This window comes from Carcharodon carcharias, chromosome 1 (genome assembly GCF_017639515.1).
Source record: "Carcharodon carcharias isolate sCarCar2 chromosome 1, sCarCar2.pri, whole genome shotgun sequence".
NCBI lineage: Eukaryota > Metazoa > Chordata > Chondrichthyes > Lamniformes > Lamnidae > Carcharodon > Carcharodon carcharias.
Genome location: NC_054467.1, coordinates 223,203,964 through 223,231,174, shown reverse-complemented (window position 1 = coordinate 223,231,174; position 27,211 = coordinate 223,203,964). Strand labels below are relative to the sequence as shown.

General features: G+C 41.2%; 1 protein-coding gene across 2 annotated transcripts in view; it reads right to left on the bottom strand.

The window, feature by feature from the left end:
• The window catches only part of dym (dymeclin), a 553,915-nt gene that overhangs the window by 48,431 nt on the left and 478,273 nt on the right, over positions 1–27,211 (bottom strand). The window contains exon 17 of one of the 2 annotated variants that reach the window (XM_041192774.1): positions 5,798–10,735. The exons of the other annotated variant lie outside the window; for it this stretch is intronic. Within the exon in view, the coding sequence (XP_041048708.1) occupies positions 10,586–10,735 (150 nt within the window). The 3' untranslated portion in view covers positions 5,798–10,585. Of the gene's footprint in view, positions 1–5,797; positions 10,736–27,211 lie in introns of those variants that run through there. 2 annotated transcript variants of the gene reach the window in all.

Genomic DNA, 27,211 nt, shown 5'->3' with positions numbered 1-27,211 from the left:
ATCTATGCAATTCACCTTAAATAGGTAGAGTAGTAGAGTAAAATTCTTAAAAGCATTTAAGAAACAACTGAATATTCACGAGACTTTGGAATTTTTCTGAATGGATAAATTACAACAGGTGAATGGTCTTCCTCATCAATTCTCATGATGTGTTAGCATGCTTGAGTTATATACAAATTAATAGAAGCTTTAATTTAAACTTAATGTCTGTAAAGCTCTGTAGAATGTATACAAATGATGAAAAACTTGTGACAATCTTACTGTAAAGACAATGCAAAACATCCTGATGCATCACAATTTTTATTGAAAATGCTTTATTCTTTAATTTCCTCCCCTCCTTTCCTGAAGATTCTGACTTTGACTTTGCTGTGGTGCAGTTCTACGGGTGCCAGCATCCCTCTATCAACTCGTGACCATTCTGCATGGGAAAGGCTAAACAGTGAGTATTAGTACGCTAGTTGACCAAAGTGGACATGAGAGCCCAGGCTCATCATGCCCAAACTGAATGTTTACTTATGCTACAGATGACTGGATAACAAGCAAGAATACTCTTACACTGCAGCAGCAGTCTAGTTTTACATTCTTTAAAACAAAGAAGTGAAGAAATCTTACTAATTCAGGATTTTATCTAATAACCTACTTTTATCTGATGTGTGTTTATGGAGGGTGTATTTGTAACTCCAATAACCACAATGCTGAAACCCCTAGATGTGTCTTGGGTTTATCCAAAGCTGAGCATAAAGCTTCTCAGATGAACAGAAAATAAAAATTCAAAACTCGTCAAATGTAATGAGAATTTAAAATAAAATATTAATAAAATGCAACAGAGAAACAAACCAGACACCTTGAATGTATTCAGGGCAAACTGTTTAGGAAGCAATATAAAAAACAAACAAACATATTAAAAGACAAGATGACATTTTCACAGATTATGAAAATGTGAAGTGTCATTTGTAAACAACATCAGTGAAATGTCAGTAAGTGAACTCAAAGCTGATGTATTTCAATCTGGACTCCAATTCATTCTGAGGTGCTGAGAGAACAAAGGGCGAAAAACAGTAAATGATGGAAGAGTATTCAACTGTATAGGGTATCATGCAGAATACAGCCTGATTCTATCCTCAACCAATCTCTAAATATTTAAATTTTCTAGTCACTAGTTGGTGATCAGGAGCAAAATACGAGGCCGATTTCTTTTTCTACATTCTAGGAACACTGATGCCAATTGTGCCATCTCAAATATTGCCTGGATTGAGATTCATGAATTTAGCACAGATATCAAGATCAAACATAGGACCTTTTTATTCCAAGTAGCTCAGTCCAATGGTCTCTTTATTCACTAAGCCTTTGGGGAAGCCCCTCATAGGTAGTATTTAGTGCTCATCTATGCACATTATGTGATTAATACCACTGTCAATTGAAAAGAGTTCCAAATATTACTGATGTGAAATTAATTTAAACTTGCTGGCTTCATTAAAATATCAGGGTGATGCCATTATTCACTATGTGTGAACCGACATGTTTGCAGCATGTTCATTAGTGAAATAGATTCAAAAATATACCAAGTGTGACATTAATGGATGTCACTGCGGTAGTGGGGTTCAATTAAGATTCTCTCCTGTTGCTGAGATTTTCATGTAATCCATGCTGCAAAAGGAAATTGTTGAGCAAAGGCCAACCACTGCTTCACTGGGGGAAGGGAGTAAACTACAAGAAGCTACAAGTATTTAAGTTCTTGTAGCTAACTCAGCAAGGGTGTGGGAACCAGGAGAAAATATTAGAGAGGAATTCCAGGGTGCACAAAATACTGGGAGGGGCAGATAGCACTAGTATAGAGAATAGTAAGTTAATAGGTGAAGTCGGGGTGAGGGAGAAAGTAACAAAATCTAAATCAGGGTTACTATGCACATATGTGAATGAAAGGATTTTAGCAAATACGATTGGGGAGTTACAGGCGCAGATTGCCGTGTGGAAATATGATGTTGTGGTGGTAACAGAGACCTGGCTCAAGGAAGGGCAGAACTGGGTGTTAAATATTCCCGGGTACAAGGTGTTCAGAAGAGATAGGAAAGGAGGAGGGGTGGCGGTATTGGTTAAGGGGAGCATTGCAGTGCTGGAGAATGAGGATGTCCCAGAGGGTTCAAGGACAGAATCAATTTGGCTAGAACTAAGGAACAAAAAACATGCAAGTACATTGCTCGGTGTAGTCTACAGACTGCCAAATAGTGAGAAAGACGTAGAAGAATAAATCTGCAGGGAAATTACAGAGAGATGCAAGCATTATAAGAGTAGTTATAATGGGGGACTTTAATTACCTGAATGTAGACTGGGACAGTGGTAGTGTAAAGGGCAGAGAGGGTCAAAAGTTCCTAGGTTGTGTTCAGGAGAATTTTCTATAGCAGTATATGTCCAATCCAACAAGATGCACTATTGGACCTGGTTCTTGGAAATGAGGAAGGCCAAGTAGATCAAGTGGCAGTGGGGGAACATTTAGGAGACAGTGATCATTGTATTGTATGGATTGTTTTAGGATGATGATAGAAAAAGATGAAAGGCAATCCAGAGTAAGAACAATTACCTGGACAAGAGCTGACTTTGATGGGGGAAGAATGGAGCTGGGCCAGATAGACTGGAACGAAAGATTGGCAGGAAAAGCTGTAGCTGAACAACCTTCAAAAAAGAATTGGTTCGGGCACAGTCAAGGTACATTCCATCAAAAGGGAAAGGCAGGGCAAACAAATCCAGAGCTCCCTGGATGAAAAAGGACATTGAAATTAAGATAAAGAAAAAGAAGTGCACTTATGACAGGTGTCAGGTAGAAAATACAATTGAGAACCAAGAGGAATACAGAAGGTTCAGACAGGACGTGAATAACCGTATTAGAGAAGCAAAGAGGGATTATGAGAAAAGACTGGCAGCCAACATAAAGGGGAATCCCAAAGTCTTCTATAGATATATAAATAGGAAAAGGGTGGTAAAAGGACTTAAAAGGGAATTTACTCATGGATGAAAGAGCCATGGCTGAGGTATTAAATGAATACTTTGTATCTGTCTTTACCAACCAAGGCCACGGTGATAGACGAGGAAACTCTATCACTAGAAGGGTTCAAAATTGGTAAGGGGCAAGTGTTGAATATGCTGTCGGTACTTAAAGTTGACAAGGCACCGGGACCGGATGAGATGCATCCAAGGATATTGAAGGAAGTGAGAGTAGAAATTGCAGGGGTACTGGCCATAAACTTTCAGTCTTCAGACTCAGGGGTGGTGCCAGAGGACTGGAGAATTGCAAACATTATGCCTTTGTTCAAAAAAGGTTGTAAGGATAAGCCCAGCAATTACAGACCAGTTAGTTTAACTTCAGTGGTGGGCAAGATTCTAGAAACAATTATTTAGGATAGAATCAGCGGTCACATGGAAAAATATATGTTGATAAGGAAGAACCGGCATGAACTTCTAAAGGGGAAATCATGTTTAACTAACTTGCTAGAGTTTTTTGAAGAGGGAACAGAAAAGGCCAATGAGGGTAACGCTGTTGATGTGATGTACATGGACTTTCTAAAGGTATTTGACACAGTGCCACACAACTGACTTGTGAGAAAAGTTATTGCTCATGGAATAGAAGGGGCAGTAGCAAATTGGACTCAAAATTGGCTGAAAAATAGGAAGCAGAGAGTAATGGCCAATGGATATTTTTTTTTCTGGAGGAAGGTTTGAAATGGAGTTCCCCAGGGTTGGTATTGGGACCCTTGATTTTTCTGATATATATGAATGATCTAGGTCTTGGTGTGCAGGGGACAATTTCCAAGTTTGCGGATGATACGAAGCTTGGCAGTGTTGTGAACTGCGAGGAGGACGGTGTTGAACTTCAAGAGGACATAGACAAGCTGGAGGAGTGGGCAGATAGGTGGCAGATGAAGTTCAATGTGGAGAAGTGTAAAGTGATGCATTTTGGTTGGAAGAACATGGACAGACAATATAAAATAAGGGGTGAAATTTTGAAGGGGGTGCAGGAGCAGAAAGATTTGGGTGTATATGTGCATGGGTCATTGAAGGTGGCAGGACAGGCGGAGAGAACAGTTAATAAAGCATTTAGTATCCTGGGCTTTATTAATAGGGTTTAGAGTACATGAGCAAGGAGGTTATGCTGAATTTATGTAAGACACTCGTTAGACCTCAGCTGGAATACTGTGTACAGTTCTGGGTGCCACATTATAGGAAGGATGTGAACACATTGGAGAGATGCAGAAGAGGTTTACAAGAATGGTTCCAGGGATGAGGACAGATTGGAGAGATTGTGGTTGTTCTCCTTGGAGAGAAGGCGGCTAAGAAGAGATTTGATAGAGATGTTCAAAATCATGAGGGCCTGGGCAGGGTAGACAGGGAGAAGCTGTTTCTGCTTGAAAAAGCATCAGGAACGAGAGGGCACAGGTTGAAAGTGATTTGCAAAACAAGCCAATGTGACGTGAGAAAAAACTTTTGCACACATTGAGTGTTTCGGGTCTGGAATGCTCTGCCTGGAAATATGGTGGAGGCAGGTTCAATCGAGGCATTCAAAAGGGCATTAGATGATTATTTGGATAGAAACAATGTGCAAGGATATGGGGAAAAGGCAGGGCAACGGCACTAGGTCATAATGCTCATTTGGAGTGCCGGTACAGACACAGTGGGCCAAATGGCCTCCTTCTGTGCCGTTAAGATTCTGTGATTCTGTGAACTTTATGACTGGTGGAGGCCAAAGTTGAGCACAGTAGATGTGTACAGTTAAAAGCATAAGCTTTTTCTTGTGAATCAAATTTTTTTTTGTTTTAAAACACCAGTAAAAATTTGTTATCTGTTAACACCTAACTATCTCTTCCCTCTGTTTTACATGATGGCAGAAAGGGAGGAGGCGGCCCAATGAATAATCTTAGCCATTTCTATGTTTAGCATCTCATTTTTTTTTATGTATCCTCTTTAGAGTCATATTACATTGCTAGGTAAAAGGACAGTCAGGTAACTTACTTCTATAGCTCAGTTAATGTACCTTTGGAATCATGTAATGGAGGTGCATGGCTGTTAAATGATGCACTGATTTTCTATCCCTCAAAGGAAAGCAACTATCTGGCTAGCATTCACTTGCCTTCACTGCATACCACAATTAGAAATTTGACGAGTGGTGTCGAAGGATAAGGGTGGTTGTCCAACTTAGTGTCCAAGTACATTCAAGTGCCATGGTAATACACCGGCTGGTAAATGCTGATTGACCAGTTTTCAAATGATCACACTATAAGTAACTTGAAAAATACAGAAGTGTTTGGGCTAAAGCTTAGAGACTGTGGACTGAGATGACATGGAGGGCCATGAAAATAAGAGAAAAACTGTAAAAATCTAGGCTGATTCTTTGATATGTTCGAGGTGAATTTAGTGCACGGGCAGTTGTGTGACCTCTTATAAATAAAACTGTACAACAAAAAGAGGGAACATAAAATCATTCCATTAAGAAGGTTTAATTATAAAAGCTTTTTCTAATTCAGCAACATGCTAGATCTGCACCTGCAAGACTTTGCCCACCAAAATGCAATAATCTTCTCTGATTTATTACCAGTAATACAATCAATATGAAATTTCAGTTTAATTAATCTTGTCACCATCTGGGAAAGAGGTCTAGCAACGTGGTGCCTGCAGGCACTGCCACAGTGCATACCATACATGCTGTGGCACCTGGGGTTGGCTGCATATTTAGAAATATCAAAAATTCAAGACACCACACCCCAAACTTAAAGCGACAAAATATTCTGCAGTGTGCAGGAAATTGGTGTGATAGAAATAGTCACTTGCATTTATTTATCACCATGGCACATCTTTCAAATGTCCCAAAACACTTTGCATACAATTAATTACTAAGAAATGTGAACTGGTTGTTGTTAGTAGTCAAATACAGCAACTGCTTTACACATAGCATGCTGCTATAAGCAGCAATGAGATACATGACCAGGTAATCTGCTTTTGTTTGGTTGGTTGAGAAAATGTTAGGCAGTACTTTAGGAGAACTTGGTGCTGTTCTTTGTATAATGCTATGACATAGAAGCTACATAAGGCATTATTTGGATGTCCACTAGTTACTGCAGGGCAGAGTTAACCATGTATGCCTAATGTGTTAATGTGATGCCATGTTATACTGACTTTAAAATACAGATATTTTACTGTTTAACCAAAAAAAGTTTTTTTTTTGTTAAACAGTAAAATATCTGTATTATAAATGTAATTACATTTAAAATGTCAACATCAACAATGGGCAGACAAACCCAAAGTAGGTTATAACTTGGCGTAGACAGCTGGATTGAATAGCAGTCCTGCTCAATTTAAATAGCCTGCCTTTAGTCCAAATTACTGCACTAGTGTGTCCATCACCATTTGATTAAGCTATGCAGTTGGCTTTATGCACATAATGAGTTTTCTTCGACTCTAGTTGCTGACAATTGGCTTTAATTTTTCAAAGTTTTTGCTCGTTTGTAACCAAGTCTACACTTATAAATACATTGGGCCTGAAAACTCATGAAGTGGCTCCTAAGCTTGCTCTTGTGAAAATGTAATCTTGTATAAGTTTTCAAATTCAAAGGTGTACTATTCTCACAGGGGTAAAAGAAAATGGACAGCAGCCCAAGTGTTCAAATAGATATGCATGTAGGCTGTGTAGAGAGCTAACAGCAAATTCTACTGGTTTTCTTTAGACTGGCTGCATTATGGAGGCTTACCAATTAACATGTGTGCTAACTTAGCTGTAACATTTTGGCCAGTGCAAACAAGCAGAGTAGATAAGTCTGCTCTGTTGTGTCATGACATCACAAGAACTATTGTCACTGTAGGACAATATGTTTTCTGGCCCCCATGAAGTGGGTTCTCTACCAGGTTCCCAGTGTTGTAAAATCTAGGAGGTTTATTTTTATGATATACTAGCTACAGCAGGGTGAAAAACCAAATAAAAGCAGCTCAAATGAGCACAGTGCTCTATAACCACAGGATTGAGGAGAATTAACAGTAATTTAGTGGACAGTTAGCAGGTCTATATTGGAAGGTATAACTTGTTTGCTAATAGCCATTTGAAGAGCTGCTTTTGAAGAGCTCTATGGGCGAGAGTGAGAACTTGCATTTATATAGCATTTAATAATGATTCTCAGGACATCCTTACTTTGGCCCAGATATTTGTGGAGTTGGGCACAGTTCAAAGACCTTTAAAAAGAGCAGGTGGGACCAGATTCTGGGATTCCTGCCCCATTCCCAAATCCAGCAATTTTTGCCACTGTGGGACAAGGATGCAGGTAGCAACTGCACGCAGTACTCCTGCCCTTGCCGACTTCATTCTGAGGGATGGACATTTCAAACCCTTTGCAATTTTGATGGAGCTGCGCCCGTTTAGTTAGGAGACATAGTTTACGGTACATCAGAAGAGTGCACCAGGGGGAACCAAAAAAGTAATCCATTAAATTTTCCCTTTGAAAAACATTGCCCTCCTTTACCTTCTCATGAAGCTACCAATCAATCACAGGCAGTGAAAGTACCATTAAGGAAAAATTCAATTCACTTTACACTGTATCCTCAAAAGCAGTTTGAACAGGTGGTCAGGCATCTGATTTTTCCAGACAGCCTCCTTATGAATGCTTGGCTGAGCTCCAAAAATGGTAATGGACTCAGCCCAGTAGACAATGCTGACACAGCTTGCAGGGCAGTGCTAAGCTTTGTTTGATTAACATCTTCATTGTCATGTGAGTATAATAATTTTCATAATATTTTTCTGGTTTACTCTAAAGTAGAGTTATGCGGGTTTTGTTGTTCAGTCTGTGTGTGTGATTAAATTACATCTTGTAGCCAAGCAGACTGCAAGTTGAAGTTATCAAAAGAAGGAACGTGTAGAAATTCTTTAACATGCTAATGAGTAAACATGTTTGGGGTCTTAGCATGTAAAGTGAAGGAAATTTGCATTTTTAGACAGTTGAAGGGGGATTTGGATTTCAAAAGGATCTGTCTGTTTACAAATAGCCAGGCAAGCAAGCGAAAGAATGTATTTACTTTTCTCAAGGGTTACTGACAGTATATAGTGACAACATGAAAGATTTATATTATGAGAAAGGTAAAGTTCCAAAGATATATGGAAAAAATGGAATTTACATATTAAAAAGGAGAAAAACATATATAAAAGGAGAATGAGGCTATGTGTCTGGGGAAGGCATTGTAAGATTTAACAGGAGGGTGTGAAGCCTCCAGTATTTGTGCATTACGCCTGCTGTCTGCAGAAACTGAAGCTGGAGGAAGCCATTTTGAATTCCACCATCCAGGGTATTGTGTTAATTTGCTGGATCTGTTTAAAATCTAAAATCTATTTTGAACTGTTGCCTTAAAGGGGGTGTAATTGGGAGCCGGGTTAATTGGGGATTTTAAGCGTTATTATAGTACTAATTTGTAGTTCTACGTATGTGTTTGAAATCTTGTCTTTTGTTAATAAATATTCTAAGTTAGTTTTTAAAAAATCACTGAAAGTCTTGGTATTACTTCTGAATTCAGGGCATGCATCTCGAAATAAATATAAATTGCAGAACTGTTGTGATAGCGCAATAAGCTTCCCTCATGGATTTGATCCAACTGGAGCACATCATCTGTCGCATCATAACATTATTACCTTGCAATAACCTTATCTTTCTTTGAAGAGTTTTTCAATGCCTGTGTGTTTAGTTACATAAGATTAAGAGTTGCAAAGTGGAGCAAAGCTATTTTGTCAATGATGCAATGAATGGTTGTGTGTGATTGAAACTTATGGGATTGTAAAATGAGCAGTTCCTTCAAGGAAATTTTCAAAGCATATTCGCTTATGTTGTCAGCTTCGGGAACATTTCAAAGACTTCCCAGATTTTCCAATGATTTATTGGTTCTGTGCATAGCGGACATTGTAACAATGAATATGGGGGTAACGAAAGAGGTATGGAAAGGACTTGGTGGATGGAGGTGCATGGAGGTATGGAGGGGATAAAAGGGGACATGGAGTGCATGGAGGGGAAATGGGGGTAGGGTGGGACTGTGAGAGCCTAAAAGTCATTATTACAACTGGGCCTATGTCCCAGTAAGCAGAGATGGGCTTTCTAGCCTGCTGGCCTTGCCATTCACCCACACCTCCATTGCCGCCTTAGGTCTGCCTTGAGAGGGATGGGTCCTTTCCAGCCCATGACTGCCTCCCCGACATTAAAACAGGACATTCAGGCTCTTCCAGGATGGAGATGGGATAGCAGGGTCGGGAAGATTCATGAAAGGCCAGTAAAGATTTTTTGGTGGGTGTTAGATTGTTGGTCAGAACAGTGGGAGAGCTCCCTGCTATTCCACAACTTGTATCATGGAATCTACTTTAATAGGCAGATGGTTCCTAATATCTCACTTGAAGCAACCAAAAATCCCACCACAGATTTTGGTTGAAACAAACATTTACTGTACAATTTCTGCAATGGAGTTAACTGGCTACAGAAACACATCCCTTTGGTTCTAAACATTATGCCACCAGTGCTAGTTGAATGCAAACAGACTGTAACAAGACCAGAATATGGGCTGTGTCACTGATCATCTGGCAATGGGATGACATCAACTGCCATCTCTGTTTCCCATGCTGTTGGATACTGCACAAATAATGTAGACTGCGAACCTCATCTCAAAGTCACCTGGAGTCAATTACAGTAAAACTATTCTGGGAAAACATGCAAAACTGGGGCTATCCAGCTCTATGCAAAATGCCAGTTAGGAGCATTGATCCACTAGGTCATCAAGCGAGATCAAGCTTTTATTTTAAGCCAAATTCTTCAATTAAGAATAGATTTCTGAAATCCTGACTGGGATATACTTATCAAATGACATCAACCTAATCTTGCTCATGATTGTGCGCATAATAAATATGATGTTTCAAAATGTAATAAAGATGGTTTTTTAAAGAAAAGTGTTAATTCACAGTACCATCACTGGTTTGGTAAGTCAGAAGAGCCGGGCAATACCTCCATTGCAAATCATTTGTCCACAGCCTGCAACATTGTCACTAAACATACAACAACAAAAAAATTCCTACCACCGTCTCAATTCTTATCTACAGGAACTTTCCTGGAATCAGGAATGACTGCAATTTTAAAACATCTTAATTAACATTAATATAACCAAATGATATTAGTATTCTGAATATACTTAAGAAAAGTGAGTATTATACTCTATGGGATGTTTCTCTCTTTAGAGCTGCTTTTCCCCACTGTTTACTGTACCATTTACACAGAGGCTTGTTACCCTCAGCCCAAGGTGAACAAAGTGACTCATTTTGATACTACTGAATAATCAAAAGTATTTGGTGAAAAGCCAATCAGTTTTAATTATTCCCTTCCAGACATGTGTAGCTGTGCTTTGGTGTGATTAACAGCTTCCAATTTACACGGCATCCTGAATTCCCTTCTCCCTGTCTGAAGAAATAAGTCCCTAACACAGATGTGCACCACGCAAAAATTGGAAGAAAGTTTCTTCTTCTCATTGAACAACTGTTGTGTTATCTTTTCCCCCTCCCCCCAAACCAATTATCACAAAAAAAAGGTGCTCAGCCAGAGTCCATCGTAAAGAGCTGGACTTGCTGTGGATTCCAATACAACTCAGCTGTCGAGTTATAAGCCAACGACCAAATATATGGAACAAAAAACTCCTCTGGTTGCTCCTCTTCAACATACTTGAACTTCAGTTCTGGGAATTTCTGTGGTGAAAGAAAGAAGAAAACTAGTCAATCTTGAACCAGAATAATTTTACCCCTTCTCCAGCAGCCCAAAGGAGACCAAAAAGCTGAATGGATGAAGTAATATAGGATTGAAATACTATTGAGTCACAGCAGGGACCTTCAAATCAGACATTCCTTACTTATATGCTCTGTATCTCACCATGGGATGCACTCATTCACAGAGCTAATAGTACAGTGGATTTGGTACCGTGTTTTTATTGTACTCTAGGTGTAGCAAAGTCATTCAACCAGGTCCATAAGTTATTCGCTAAGATAAAAGCAAAATACTGCGGATGCTGGAAATCTAGAACAAAAATACCTGGAAAAACTCAGCAGGTCTGACAGCATCTGCGGAGAGGGATACAGTTGACACTTCAAGTCTGTATGATCCTTCATCAGAACTAAGACATATAGAAATGAGATGAAATATAAGCTGGTAGAAGGGGGTGGGACAGGAGAGCTCTATAAGGGGCCAGTGATAGGTGGAGGCCAAGAAGAGACTGCCAAAGATGTCATAGACAAAAGAACAAAGGGGTGTTGACAGTGGTGATATTATCTAAATGTGCTAATGGGAACATTAAGGGAAGCAAGCTAGTGGCAGATGGTCCTAGTGCGGGTGGGGTGGGAGGAAGGGATCGAAATGGGCTAAAAGGTGGAGATGAAACAATAGATCGAAATAAATTTAAAAATAGGAGGGAAAAGAAAAAAATATAGTTGTAAAAAATTATAAATTATTGGAAAAAGGGGGATCAGAAAGGGGGTGGGGATGGAGGAGAGAGTTCATGATCTGAAATTGTTGAACTCATTATTAAGTCCAGAAGGCTGTAAAGTGCCTAGTCGGAAGATGAGATGCTGTTCCTCCAGTTTGTGTTGAGCTTCACAGGAACATTGCAGCAGGCAAAGGATGGACATGCGGGCATGAGAGCAGGGTGGGGTGTTGAAATGGCAAGCGACAGTCTGCAAGCATGACCCAGAACTCCCTGTCGCTTGCTATTTCAACACACCACCCTACTCTCATGCCCACATGTCCGTCCTTGGCCTGCTGCAATGTTCCAGTGAAGCTCAACAATTTCAGATCATGAACTCTCTCTTCCATTCCCACCCCCTTTCTGATCCCCCCTTTTCCAATAATTTATAATTTTTTTTACAACAATATTGTTTTCTTTTCCCTATTTTTAAATTTATTTTGATCTATTATTTCATCTTCACCTTTTAGCCCATTTTGATCCTTTCCCCCCACCCCACCCGCTCTAGGGTCATCTGCCACTAGCTTGCTTCCCTTAATATTCCCAGTAGCACATCCTTTAGATAATATCACCACCGTCAACACCCCTTTGTCTTTTGTCTATGACGTCTTTGGCAGTCTCTTCTTGGCTTCCACCTATCACTGGCCCCCTATCAAGCTCTCCTGTCCCATCCCCTTCTACCAGCTTATATTTCATCTCATTTCTATGTTCTGATGAAGGGTCATACGGACTCGAAATGTCAACTGTATCCCTCTCTGCAGATGCTGTCAGACCTGCTGAGTTGTTCCAGGTATTTTTGTTTTTGTTCCATAAGTTATTCAAGTTGAGAAGGAGGGTGAAGATAAATTCTGTCATGGGTTTGATCCCTCTCTCTCTTCCAAAACTATATTTCTTTCTCCACTGTCCTTATTATTGCCCTGGGAAGTTTGGATTGTCCAAGTCATTACTTGAAATACATATTAAACAAATAAATAATTTGCATTTATATACCCATCTTTCAAGTCATCAGAGCATTCTAAAGAATTTAACAACCAATTAATTAAAGTGTCACTTTAGACAAACGTTGCAACCAATTTGTATCACGGTAAAGCCCCAGGCAAGAGCACGTGAGGTGAATGAGCAGTTATTCTTTATTAGTGGAATTACAGAGGGATGAATGTTGACCAGGACAGCAAGAATTCCCTGTTCTTCTAATAATGCTGTGGAATTTACCTGATCAGACAGATGGGGCACCAGCTTAACATCTTATCTGAATAATGGCAACCTCCAATAATGCAACAATGGCTCAGTGCAATGCTAGATTTCATCCTCAAGTTCCGAGTAGGGCTTGAATCCACACCTTTCTGAATTAGATATCTGAGTCCTACCATTGAGCTAAGTCAACACTTGAATAGCAGTAATTGGTAACATGGTTCCAGACCTAAACCTTGGTTGTAGCTTCACAGTCTGAAAAGTTCCCATTTATGTATAAATTGTTTCTTAATTTTTAGCTAACTTTCTACCACTATCACATTATCTCCTATTCTGTGATGCCTTAATCATTAACCAACAAGATGGAACCTTGTCAAAAACTTTCTGAAAATCCAAGTATTGATCAATTGCATTGCCCTTGCATTTTAAAAGTCAATAGTTTAGGAACAAGCTATTCTTTTCAAGTGTTCACTCACTAGTTCACTGAAAATAACTTCATTTCTTAGTAATGGAATGCTAACCATTTTTCATCATTTGAAAACTCTTCTGTATGTACTTGACTTGGTTTACAAAAATGTTAGTTAAAACTCTACTAATATCAGATACTATCTCCTTTAAGGCACATGGATGCAAGTTGTGTCTAAACTATTAAATATTTTAACTCATGTTTAGGTTCAGTTCCATGTAAAGTAGCATTCTCCTCAGGTGGTCATTCTACACAGGTGCAACCAGAAAATGATTGACAGCAGATTACTCAATTACAGGGAGTTTTGCCCTTTCCCAATATCTACACTTATTCAACTTTCTAGTAAGGATCAGCGTGTTTTAGTGGCAGTACAAGCTGAGGCTCAGCAACTATCATGGATCAAACCTATTGCTAATCCTGTGTGTCTTTATAACACATCTTGAAGTGAATTTACCCACCAAGCCACCACAGGCTCATTATTTCTTAAGTTGACGATTCCCAAAAGGTACAAGAGAGTAATAAAATCTGAGGTTACTTAAAAAGGTATGTTTCAGGATCCCAAAACCTGTAATATTCTGCACCCTCCCACTATACTTCCACAAGTTATTGTGTCTGAGACCTGTTACTTGAGATTTAAAAAGGAATGAAACAGTAATAATTTAAAATACTATCATACCAGTTTAAATTGATTTGGGTCTCTATGAAAGGACATGGTTCAAATGAGGGGCAGACTGTTGGCCCAACACAAGGGAAACATTGACACTACAAACTAGAGAAAGATGATCATATACCACTCCATTATTAATGGACAGTTGCCTCCCTGTCTTTGTCATTAGTGTTCTAATCATGTCGCGCTCTGACAGTTTGTTCTGGGCTGTAGCCTCATCCTAATGAATAATGAAAGGAGCTATGTTTCATCGCTCCACAGAACCTGCTGCTCTGTGTGACTCTATCCTACAGTTCAGCAAGTCTGATGACAACAGGCAGCGGCAAGAGGCAGTGAAATGGATCTTCTAAGAAAATACTGCACATTCACTTCTAGAGAACAGTAGGATATTAATTAACAAAAGAAAAGAAAAAGCTCATCCTCAGACCAAGTGATCATGTAACTGGCAATGACCAATGCAACCGACATCTGTTCAGCAAGGACAAAAACAAAATGGCACTCTTAATGGATTCTCGATCTATTTAAATCTTCACTGGTACAATCTGATAAATGCAATAATTCATAAACTCCAACATTGTGCTCCAATTAATGAACTTCAATGGTAACATATAATAAGGTTAGCTTCTTGTGTTTAATTTGTATCTTTTATAACCTTGATTGCCCACTCATTCCAATTGCTTAATGCTACGTCTCTCACATATTCTGCAAGCGTATAGTATAAGCATGAAGAATAGGCTTGGATAAAGTACCCATGCTCATGATCCCCAAATACACTTCACCAAGGGGAGGAAATGGAAAAATAAATACCCCAAATCTCCTCCAAAATTCTTTTTGTACGGGTGCAGTTGAACAGCAATTACACTACAATCTAGAGACCAGGATTAATAATTCCAGGAACACAAGTTCATATCCCACCAGTTCAGTTAACAATAAAGAAAACTGGTGCCAAAGTAAGGAGAGCTGACTCGCAGACAAGCCAAACAACAGAATCACAGCTATTAGCCAACATCCCAACTCCCCCCATCATCATCCCTGACTATATTCTGTTCCAACAGAAGGGCAGACCCACTAGAAGTGGCAGCAGTATAAATTCAAGTGGGAGTGCCTAGGGGAGTCTGCGACACTGATACTTGACCACACAAAGTCACATGGCACTAGCTCAAATAATAATCAGTATTCCTCCACGTTGAACATCATATTGAGGAAATACTAAGAGTAAAACATACTCTGAGTGGGAACTTCAACATCCATCATCAATACTGGCTCAGCAGTACTGCCACTGACTGAATTGGACAACTCCTAAAGGATGAAGCTGCTGGACGAGGCTTGTGGCAGCTGGTGAGAGAATTACCAAGTCCCATCTTCAAACTGAGGACACCCTCCATCATGTCATGTGGCAATATCATGCTAAAAGGGATAGATTAAGAACAGACTGAGCAACTCAAAACTGAGCATCCATGCTGTAGAATGTTGTAGCGGTAAGCCATCAGCAGCAATAGAATTGTGTACCACCACAAAGTGTAACCTCATGATCTCACTACTCCCATCATCATCAAGGCAGGTGACGAACCATGGTATGCTGAGACCAGCACCAGCCATATCTGAACACAATGTGCTAACCTTGTGAAGCTACAGCACAAAAAGCAGCATGCTACAGACAGAGCTGAGCAATTTTACAGCCAACAGATCAGGTCAAAGTACTGCAATCAAGCCACATCCAGTCAGGAATGATGGTGGACAATTAAGCAACTAATGTGAAGAGGAGACCCTCCACTGCAATGATGATGGAGCCCAGAGTGCAAAAAACAAAATTGAACTGTTTGCAACTATCTTCAGGTAGCAGTGCTGGGTAGATCCTCACCATTATTGATGCCAGTCTTCAGCTAGTTCAATTCACTCCATGCAATACCAGAAAGAGGAGCGCACAACGAAGGCTATGACAATATCTCTGCTACAGAGTTAAAGCCCTATGCTCCTGAACTAGCTGTGCTGCTAACTAAGCTCTTCCAATACAGCTACAATACTGGCATCTACCCAACAATGTGAAAATTGTCCAAGTATGACCTGTCCACAAAAAGTCATAAATCCAACCGGTCAATTACTTTTCCATCAGCCTACCCCAAATTACCAGCAAGTGATGGAAGACGTTGTCAACAGTTCTAGCAAGTGGCTTTCATTTACCAACAACCTACTCATCAATGCTAAGTTTGGGTTCTGCTAGGGCCAGTCAATTCTCGACCTCATTAATAAGTGGCAGCACAGAGTAGTGACAACAAGGACTGAGTGTGAACATGGGAATTTGGTGCAGGTGGGAATTCAGTGCAAAGAAAGGAGGTAATGCTTTTATAAGGGGGTCAAAACTATTCACATTATTCTGGGTGTGGTGTAACAAGTGCCTTGTATAGTTTTGGAAGGACTTCCTTATTTTTATACCCCATTCCCTTTGAAAAAAAGGCCAACATTCCATTTGTCTTCTCTGTTACCTGAACTTGTATGCTAGCTTTTTGGGATTCATGCATGAGGGCTCTCAAATCTCTCTTTGCTGCAGCCTTTCTCCATTTAACTAATATTCAGCTCCTCTATTCTCCCTGCCAAAGTGCATAACCTCACATTTTCCCACATTATATTCCATCTGCCAAGTTTTTGCCCACTCACTTAACCTGTAGAGTCTTAATGTCATCCTCACCACTTGCCTTCCCACCAATTTTGTGTCATCTGCAAACTTGGCGATAGTACATCCACTTCCTTCATTTAAGTCATTAATATACGATGTAAATAATTGTGGCCTCGGCACTGATTCCTGTGGCACTCCTCAGGTTGCCATCCTGAAAATGCTCCCTTATCCCAATCTCTGTCTTCTATTAGTCAGCCAATCCTCTATTCATGCTAATATACTAAGCCCAACACCATGCGCTCTTATTGTATTAAGCAGCCTTATGTGTGGTAACTTATCAAATGCTTTTTGGAAATCCAAACATAATATATCTACTGGTTCCCCTTCATCTATCCCACTTGCTAACTCTTCAAAGAATTCTAATTCATTTGTCAGCCATGGTTTCCCCTTCATGAAGCAATGCTGACTCTGCTTGATTAGATTATGTATTTCTAAATGCTCTGCTATTACATCCTTTATAATAGACTCTAACATTTTCTCAATGACAGATGTTAAGCGAACTGGCCTATAGTTACCTGTTTTTTTGTCTTCTTCCCTTTTTGAATAAGCACGTTGCAACGGCAATTTTCCAATCTTCTGAGACTTTTCCAGAATCTAAGGGTTCTTGGAAGATTACTACTAGTCCATCCACTATCTGTATACCTACTAACTTTAACATCAAAGGATGCAACACATCAGGTCCAGGGAGCTTATCGGCCTTTGGCCCCATTAGTTTCCCTAGTACTTTTTCTGTAGTAATAGTTATTTTGTATATTTCCTCCCCCACCACCTTTTGCCCATTGATTATTTACTATTTTTGGAATGCTACCAGTCTTCTACCGTGCAGACTGATGCAAAGTATTTATTCAACTCCTCTGTCATTTCCTGGTTCCCCATTATTATTTCCCCAGCCTCGTTCTCTAAGGGGCCTATGTTCACTTTGGCTTCTCTCTTCCTTTTTATATATTTAAAGAAGCTCTTATGTCCGTTTTATATTACTTGCTAGTTTACCCTCTAGGTTTATTTTCTCCCACTTTATTTTTTTTTGGTCATCATTTCTTGGTTTTTAAAACATTCCCAATCTGTCTTACCACTAATCTTTGCCACATTGTATGTTTTTTCTTTCAATATGATACTATCCTTAACTTCCTTGGTTGACCATGGTTGGTTTATCCCCTTCCTAGAATCCTTCTTCCTCACTGGGATATGTCTTTGTTGTGAGTCATGAACTATTTTCTTAAACATCTGTCATAGTTCATCAACCGTCTTTTCTGCTAAAATCCTATTCCTGTATACTCCAGCCAACTCTGCCCTCATTCCTTTGTAATTACCCCTATTTAAGTTTAGCACAGTTGTTTCTGACCCAAGTTTCTCACTCTCAAACTGAATGCTAAATTCTACCATGTTATGGTCACTGCTTCCTAGGGGATCTTTTAGTCTGGTCATTTATTAAACCTGCCTCATTACACATTACTAGATCCAAAATATCTGATCCCTGGCCGGATCTACAATATATTGCTCTAGGAAACTGTCCCAAATATACTCTTATGAATTCTTGCTCGTGCCTACCTCTGCCAGTTTGCTTTTCCCAATCTACATGAACATTTAAGTCACCCATGATTAATGTACTGCCTTTTTTACATGCCCTAATTATCTCCTGATTTATTCTCTGTCGTACAGTATTGCTACTGATGGGGGCCTATAGACTACTCCCACCAGTGTCTTCTTCCCCTTGTTATTTCATACCTCCATATATATGGATTCTAGACCTTCCAATCCAAGATCATTTCTTGCTATCGTACTTATTCCGTCTTGTACTAACAAAGCTACCCAACCACCCTTTCCTTTCTGCCTATCCTTTCAAAAAGTCATGTACCCCTGAATGTTTAGTTCCCAGCTTTGATCTTCTTGTAATCATATCTCCATCATGGCTATAAGATCATACACATTAACCTCTATTTGTGCCATTAATTCATTTATTTTGTTCCGAATAGAACATGCATTTAACTAAAGAGACACTAATTTTGCCTTTTTACTATTTTCTTCCCCTTTGACCGTATTTGCTGTTTTTTTTTTGTACACTCTGTCCCTTCCTGTCACACTCTGGGTATCATTACCTAAATAGCTGCCCTGCAATGCTGCCCTATCCTCTTGCTTTGTAAGCATACATATCACCTCTCCAGAACCCTTCCCCACTCTATTCAGTTTGAAGCCCTCTCTACAGACCTAGTTATTCGATCTTCAGGACACTGGTCCCAGCATGGTTCAAGTGAAGCCCATCCCAATGGAACAGTTCCCTTCTACCCCAGTACTAGTGCCAGTGCCCCATGAACTGAAACCCACTCCTCCTACACCAACCTTTGAGCCACGCATTTAACTCCTTGACTTTATTTACCCTATGCCAGTTTGCCCGTGGCTCAGGCAGTAATCCCAAGATTATTACCTTGGAGGTTCTGCTTTTTAATTTAGCTTGTTACTGTTCAAAATCTTTCAGCAGAACCCCTTTCTAGTACTATCAATGTTGTTGGTGCCAACATGGATGACGACAGCTGGATCCTTCCCCTCCCACTCCAAGTTCTTCTCCAACCCTGAGGTGATGTCCTTAACCCTGGCACTGGGAAGGCACCCAGGACTCGGGACTCACCCTCATGCTGCAGAGAACAGTATCTATCCCCTTAGTCCTTAACCCTGGCACTGGGAAGGCACCCAGGACTCAGGACTCACCCTCATGCTGCAGAGAACAGTATCTATCCCCTTAATTATACTGTCCCCTACGTTTCTACTTCCACCTCCCACTTGAATAGCTCCCTGTACCGTGGTGCCGCGGTCAATTCGCTCATCCTCCCTGTAGTCCCGGCTCTTGTCCACACAGCTTGCAAGAACCCTCGTAACTGTTGGACAGTTGCAGGGGCCAAGGCTCCTCCAATGGTTTGGTTGAGTGGGCGGAAAAGTGGCAAATGGAATTCAATCCAGAGAAGTGTGAGGTAATGCATTTGGGGAAAGCAAACAAAGCAAGGGAATACTCAGTACACAGGAAGTTATTGTGAGGGGTTGAGGAAGTGAGAGACCTTGGGGTGCATGTCTACAGGTCCCTGAACGTGGCAGGACAGGTGGATAAGGTGGTAAAGAAAGCAAATGGAATGCTTTATTGGATGAGGTACTGAATACAAAAGCAGGGGTGTAATACTGACACTGTATAAACTGGTTGGTCACATCTGGAATTGTGTGTACAGTTCTGGTCACCAAATTACACAAAGGATATAATTGCTCTGGAGAGAGTACAAAGGAGATTTACAAGAATGCTGCCAGGGCTTGAAAATTGCACTTATGAAGAAAGATTGGATAGGCTAGGTTTGTATTCCTTGGAATAGAGGGGTGACCTAATTGAGGTGTACAAAATTATGAGGGACCTAGATAGGGTAGATAGGAGAGATCTGTTTCCCCTAGCTGAGGGTTTAATTACCAGGGAGCATAGATTTAAGGTGATTGGTAGAAGGATTAGAGGGGATATGGGGAAAATCTTTTCACGTAGAGGGTGGTGGAGGTCCAGAACTGACTGCCTAATTTGGTGATTGAGGCCGAAACACTCAACTCATTTAAAAGGTATCTGGATATGCACATTAAGTGCTGTAACCTGCAAGGCTATGGATGAAGTGCTGGTAAGTGGGCTTAAAAATGAGCAGCTAGCTTCTTATATCTCTTGTTATGGCCAGTGCAGACACGATGGGCTGAAAGGCCTCTTTCTGCACTGTAACTTTTCTATGGTTCTGTGGATGCGCTGACAATGATTTTTTGAAATTCCCTAGATTCTGGAAAGTTCCCAATTGATTAGAAGTTATCAAGTGTAACACCAATATTCAAGAAAGGAGGGGTAGAGAAAACAGGGAACTACTGGCCAGTTAGCCTGACATCAAACATTGGGGCCAGAATTTTTCTGTCATTGAGTTGGGGGCAGGGCCTGCTCGCCGAGGCGAAAATGATGCGGGATTTAAATATTCAGGAAGGCAGGCGGACAGCGAAATCAGCTGTCTGCCCACCGACCTGTCAATGGCCAATTGAGGCCATTGACAGGATAATTAAGCCAATTAAAGGCCCTGCCCGTCCAACCTTAAGGCTGGCGGGCAGGCCAGGAGCCCCAGCGGGCTTCTGAAAAGACATGAAATCTCATCCACTGGCGGGATGAGGTTTCATGTCTGTTTTAAAAAACTTTAATAAACTTTATGTGATATTTATTAACATGTCCCATCTCATCTGATATTGTCACATGAGGGGGGCATGTTAATAATGTTTTTATTTTTCTATTTTTTAAGTTTATAACACTTTCAGCACTCTCCCTGAGACAGCACTTAGTTTCAGGGAGATGTGGCCTCTTTCGCACGCATGAGCCGGTGGGGCCCGCCCGTCCATCAAGAGCAAAATTCTGCCCTGGGGATACTGCTGGAATTAAGGAAGTCCTCACAATTCACTTAGAAAGCATTGTATGATTAGAACAAATCAATATGGTTATCTGAAAGGGGAATCCTGTTTGACAAATTTATAGGAGTTTTATGAGCATGTAACTTGTAGGATAACAAAAGGGGAACCAGTAGATGGATTTCCAAAAGGCATTTAATAAGATGCCACACAAAAAGTTAATACAGAAGATAAGGGCTCAATGAGTTGGGGGTTGATATATAGCATAGATAGAGGATTGGTTAACAGACAGGAAGCAGAGAATGGGGATAAATGGGGCATTTTCAAGTTGGTTGGTGACTAGTGGAATGCTGCAAGGATTATTGCTGCGGCCTCAGCTATTTATAATCTATAATAATGATTTAAATGAAGAGATAGAGTAATATATCTATGTTTGCTGACAATACAAAACTAGATGAGAATGACGCTGTGAGGAGGACACAAAGAGGCTACAAAAAGATGCAGACAGTTTAAGTGAGTGGGCAAGAAGGTGGCAGACGAAGTGTAATGTGGGGAGGCGTGAGATTATTCAGTTTGGTTGTAAGAATAGAAAAACAGAACATTTTTTAAAAGGCTTGTACATGTTGATCTTCAGAGACATTTAGGTGTACCTATACAAGGAATACTAAAAGTTAGCATGCAGGTACAGCAAGCAATTAGGAAAGCAAATGTCATGTTGGCTTTTATTGTAAGGGGTTTGGGGTAGAAGAATAAAGAAGGCTGGCTACAAAGGTTTGGGGCTTTGATGAGACCACATCTGGGGTACTGAGTGCAATTTTGGTCTCCGTATTTAAGGAAGGATATACTTATATTGGAGGCAATATAGCGAAGGTTCACAAAATTGGTCCCTGGGATGACATGGTTGTCCTGTGATGAGAGGCTGAGAAAATTGGATCTATACTCCCTGGAGCTTAGAAGAAAGATTGAAACATACAAGAATATGAAGGGCTTCATATGGTAGATACTGAGATGTTGTTTCCCTTAGCTGGGGAATCTAAAACAAGAGGGCACAGTTTCAGTACAAGGTACTGATCATTTAGGACTAACTTGAGGAAAAATTTCTTCTCTACCCCAGAGGGTTCTGGATATGCCATCATTGAACATATTTAAGGCTGAGATAACTGATTTTTGGTATCTCAGGGAATCAAGGGAAATGGGAAGCAAGCATCAAAGTGATATTGAAGTCCATTATCAGTCATGATCAGACTGAATGGCAGAGCAGGCTCAACAGGCTGTATGGTACTCTCTTGCATATATGTTTTATACTATGTTCTTAAGTATAGCCTTGGTCCAAACTTGGTCCAGAGGTAAGGTGGGGCCAACTCCCCTCAGCATCAGGACACCATTTAACCCAGTGTGGCATCAAGGAACCCTAGTAAAACTGAAGTCAATGGTTAATGGAATCATACCGCTAACACAAAAGAAGATGCTTGTAGTTCTTGGAAATCATACATCTCAGTCCAAAGACATTGTTGCAGGCATTTCTCTGTGTAGTGTCTAAACTATCTTCAGCTATTTCATCATTGACCTTCCCTCCATCAGAAAGTCAGAAGTCAGCCTGTTCACTGATAATTGCAAAACGTTCAGCTTCATTCTCAATTTCTCAGATAATGAAGCAGCACATGATCAAATGCAGTAACAGCTAGACAACATCTAAGATTGGGCTGATAAATGGCAACTAACATTCATGTCACTTAAGTATCTAGCAATAATCATGTCCAAAAAGAGCAAGCCTATTCTCTTCCCCTTAATGGCACCATTGCTGCCAAGTCACATCAGGATCGCAGCTGGTACCACTGACTAGAATCTCAATGGGAATAGCCACATAAATGCTGTGGCTATTGGTGCAGATCTGAAGTGGGGTATTCAGCAGAAAGTGACTCACCTTCCAACTTCCAAAATCCTCCCCACAATCTACAAGGAATAAAGCTAATATATATCCCCATCTACAATAGACTGACTGATCATTATCGCATTATTATTTGTGGGTTTGTGTGCAATTTCACATTTCCTACATTACAACAGTGACTACACACTAAATTGACAAAAAAAAAATACTTGGAATGTCTGGAGGTTATGAAAAGCGCAATAAAAATGTAAGTCGTTTTTTAAATTCCAGTGTGGCAGTACCTTCACCACGTGGACTGCAGAATTTCAAGAAGGAAGCCCACCACCATTTCATGGGCACCAAGGGACAGACAATAAATGCCGACCTTGCCATCAATGCCCATATCCCAAAGAAAAAAGGTTTAATTCACATTGCTGTATCATTAATTGGAACAATGCTTTGGGGGTTGGATGGGGTGGGGGAGTGGTATGAGAGGTGAGGAGGCTCCAAGCAATATAACTGTCAAATTATCCTCAATACTGAATTACCTGGAAAAACTCAGCAGGTCTGGCAGCATCGGCGGAGAAGAAAAGAGTTGACGTTTCGAGTCCTCATGACCCTTCGACAGAACTTGAGTTTGAGTCCAAGAAAGAGTTGAAATATAAGCTGGTTTAAGGTGTTGGGGGGGGGGGGGGGGAGTGAGAGAGAGAGAGAGAGAGAAGTGGAGAGGGGTGGTGTGGTTGTAGGCAAAAGCAGTGATAGAAGCAGATCATCAAAAGATGTCATAAACAACAGGACAAAAGAACACATAGGTGTTAAAGTTGGTGATATTATCTAAATGAATGTGCTAATTAAAAATGGGGCACTCAAGGTATAGCTCTAGTGGGGGTGGGGAGAGCATAAAAGATTTAAAATATTTAAAAATAATGGAAATAGGTGGGAAAAGAAAAATCTATATAATTTATTGGAAAAAAACAAAAGGAAGGGGGAAACAGAAAGGGGGTGGGGATGGAGGGGGGAGCTCAAGACCTAAAGTTGTTGAATTCAATATTCAGTCCGGAAGGCTGTAAAGTGCTTAGACGGAAGATGAGGTATTGTTCCTCCAGTTTGCGTTGGGCTTCACTGGAACAATGCAGCAAGCCAAGGACAGACATGTGGGCAAGAGAGCAGGGTGGAGTGTTAAAATGGCAAGCGACAGGGAGGTTTGGGTCATTCTTGCGGACAGACCGCAGGTGTTCTGCAAAGCGGTCGCCCAGTTTACGATTGGTCTCTCCAATGTAGAGGAGACCACATTGGAAGCAACGAATGCAGTAGACTAAGTTGGATGCAAGTGAAATGCTGCTTCACTTGAAAAGAGTGTTTGGGCCCTTGGACAGTGAGGAGAGAGGAAGTGAAGGGGCAGGTGTTGCATCTTTTGCGTGGGCATGGGGTGGTGCCATAGGAGGGGGTTGAGGAGTAGGGGGTGATGGAGGAGTGGACCAGGGTGTCCCGGAGGGAGCGATCCCTACGGAATGCCGATGGGGGGGGTGAAGGGAAGATGTGTTTGGTGGTGGCATCATGCTGGAGTTGGTGGAAATGGCGGAGGATGATCCTTTGAATGCGGAGGCTGGTGGGGTGATAAGTGAGGACAAGGGGGACCCTATCATGTTTCTGGGAGGGAGGAGAAGGCGTGAGGGTGGATGCGCGGGAGATGGGCTGGACACGGTTGAGGGCCCTGTCAACGACCGTGGGTGGAAAACCTTGGTTAAGGAAAAAGGAGGACATGTCAGAGGAACTGTTTTTGAAGGTAGCATCATCGGAACAGATGCGACGGAGGCGAAGGAACTGAGAGAATGGGATGGAGTCCTTACAGGAGGCGGGGTGTGAGGAGCTGTAGTCGAGGTAGCTGTGGGAGTCGGTGGGTTTGTAATGGGTATTGGTGGACAGTCTATCACCAGAGATTGAGACAGAGAGGTCAAGGAAGGGAAGGGAAGTGTCAGAGATGGACCACGTGAAAATGATGGAGGGGTGGAGATTGGAAGCAAAATTAATAAATTTTTCCAAGTCCCGACGAGAGCATGAAGCATCACCGAAGTAACCGTCGATGTACCGGAGAAAGAGTTGTGGAAGGGGGCCAGAGTAGGACTGGAACAAGGAATGTTCCACATACCCCATAAAGAGACAGGCATAGCTGGGGCCCATGCGGGTACCCATAGCTACACCTTTTATTTGGAGGAAGTGAGAGGAGTTGAAGGAGAAATTGTTCAGTGTGAGAACAAGTTCAGCCAGACGGAGGAGAGTAGTGGTGGATGGGGATTGTTCAGGCCTCTGTTCGAGGAAGAAGCTAAGGGCCCTCAGACCATCCTGGTGGGGGATGGAGGTGTAGAGGGATTGGACGTCCATGGTGAAGAGGAAGCGGTTGGGGCCAGGGAACTGGAAATTGTTGATGTGACATAAGGTGTCAGAGGAATCACGGATGTAGGTGGGAAGGGACTGGACAAGGGGAGAGAGAAGGGAGTCAAGATAACGAGAAATGAGTTCTGTGGGGCAGGAGCAAGCTGAGACGATCGGTCTACTGGGGCAGTTCTGTTTGTGGATTTTGGGTAGGAGATAGAAGCGGGCCGTCCGAGGTTGGGCGACTATCAGGTTGGAAGCTGTGCGAGGAAGATCCCCAGAGGAGATGAGGTAGTGACAGTCCTGGAAACAATGGCTTGATGTTCAGTGGTGGGGTCATGGTCCAGGGAGAGGTAGGAGGAAGTGTCTGCGAGTTGACGTTCAGCCTCCGTGAGGTAGAGGTCCTGTTGTTTATGACATCTTTTGATGATCTGCTTCTATCACTGCTTTTGCCTACAACCACACCACTCCTCTCCACTTCTCTCTCTCTCTCTCTCTTCCCCCCCCCCACCCCCCACCCAACACCTTAAACCAGCTTATATTTCAACTTTCTTGGACTCGAACTCAAGTTCTGTCGAAGGGTCATGAGGACTCGAAACGTCAACTCTTTTCTTCTCCGCCGATGCTGCCAGACCTGCTGAGTTTTTCCAGATAATTCTGTTTTTGCTTTTGGATTTCCAGCATCCGCAGTTTTTTGTTTTTATCCTCAATACTGTATTAACTTGTGGGAAATGTGGGCTCATTACTATCAACACCTTTGCCTATAAACGGATGAAGCAGTGAGAAAAAAATTAATTTTAAATTTTGGAGAAACAATAAAAATGGGTCTTTCCAGCTGCCAAGCTAAATGAATGCAAGCAAGTCTACCTTTAGCTTGCAGCTAACTGTGCTTCAGAAGACGCTTTCTTGGGTCATGGCAAAATATAGAAGCAGATCAATTCCCTACGATATCAAGGGGCTCCACAGCAAACTCAGGCCAGCTTCAGGTCACACCTTTCAAAAGGAGCTAAGGACAAAAATATTGTGCAAACCTATTGCGTGACACATCCTGGTTTGAAAATGTAACCAATTTTGTTTATTGCCACTTCTTGCAATTACAAAACTCGATATTTCATTTTCATCTTCCAGTTTTCTCCCCTGGTCTCCTGAAGCTACTGACTATAGGCTGAGGTGTAGTTCTACAGATACTAAACACCATCTAGTGCTTTGCCTCAGAGTGATAAAAATAAAAACTCTTTGTTTGCTTTTCCATCAATAAATCAGGGATGCTGGGGCTGATTTTAACAACCAGCTGTCATCCTGTTGAGATGAACTAACTCAACACAGACTGCAGATCGAACTACGACATTCCTCCATCATTTGGGTGCTCTCCAACTGGGTTATCTAAGAAGCCCAGATATTTGTCGCTTTTGGCACAGGTTCCTTTGCAGGCTTGGTGACTTTGCTCTCGTTAATACCTGAGCAACACAGACAAGAAGTTTCAGATTCAATTCACAATCTATGCTGAGTGAATTGAGTGCAACCAGTTTGGTGGTAGGGAAATTGCAATTGGCCTCAACAACCCATATGTTGGGGAGGGGAATATTGGCCAGGGTTCCAGCTTATCTAGTGATGAATTCTGCATGCCAACCCTGTGATTGAATAGCCAGATGACACTTAACTGGTCTATTGATGCTCACTCAAACAAAATCAACACTTGGGTAAGGCACCAAATAGTAACAAGCACCCACGGACCCATATCCTGCCTAACAGAAGAGGAGTGGATTAGAGAATAAAGGGGATGTGTTGTAAAAATAAATATGGTCTGTAAATTTAAACTTCTTTTCAAACCATCTCACTTATGCTGCCTACATTTACCACTCCTGACATCTTCCCCATTATAGGCTGCTTCGTGTACTAGCACCAGCTGGAAATTTCATCGGTTTGCACCATCCCATTTGCAATTTGTTCTCTAATAACAAGTTTTGAATTAGTCCCAGGGCACCTTTGCACTGTAAAAGAAAAATGATATAATGATAATACTTATATAATAAAATACTGATGAGTTGAATTCCGGAGATCTGCCCACAAATTAGTGTT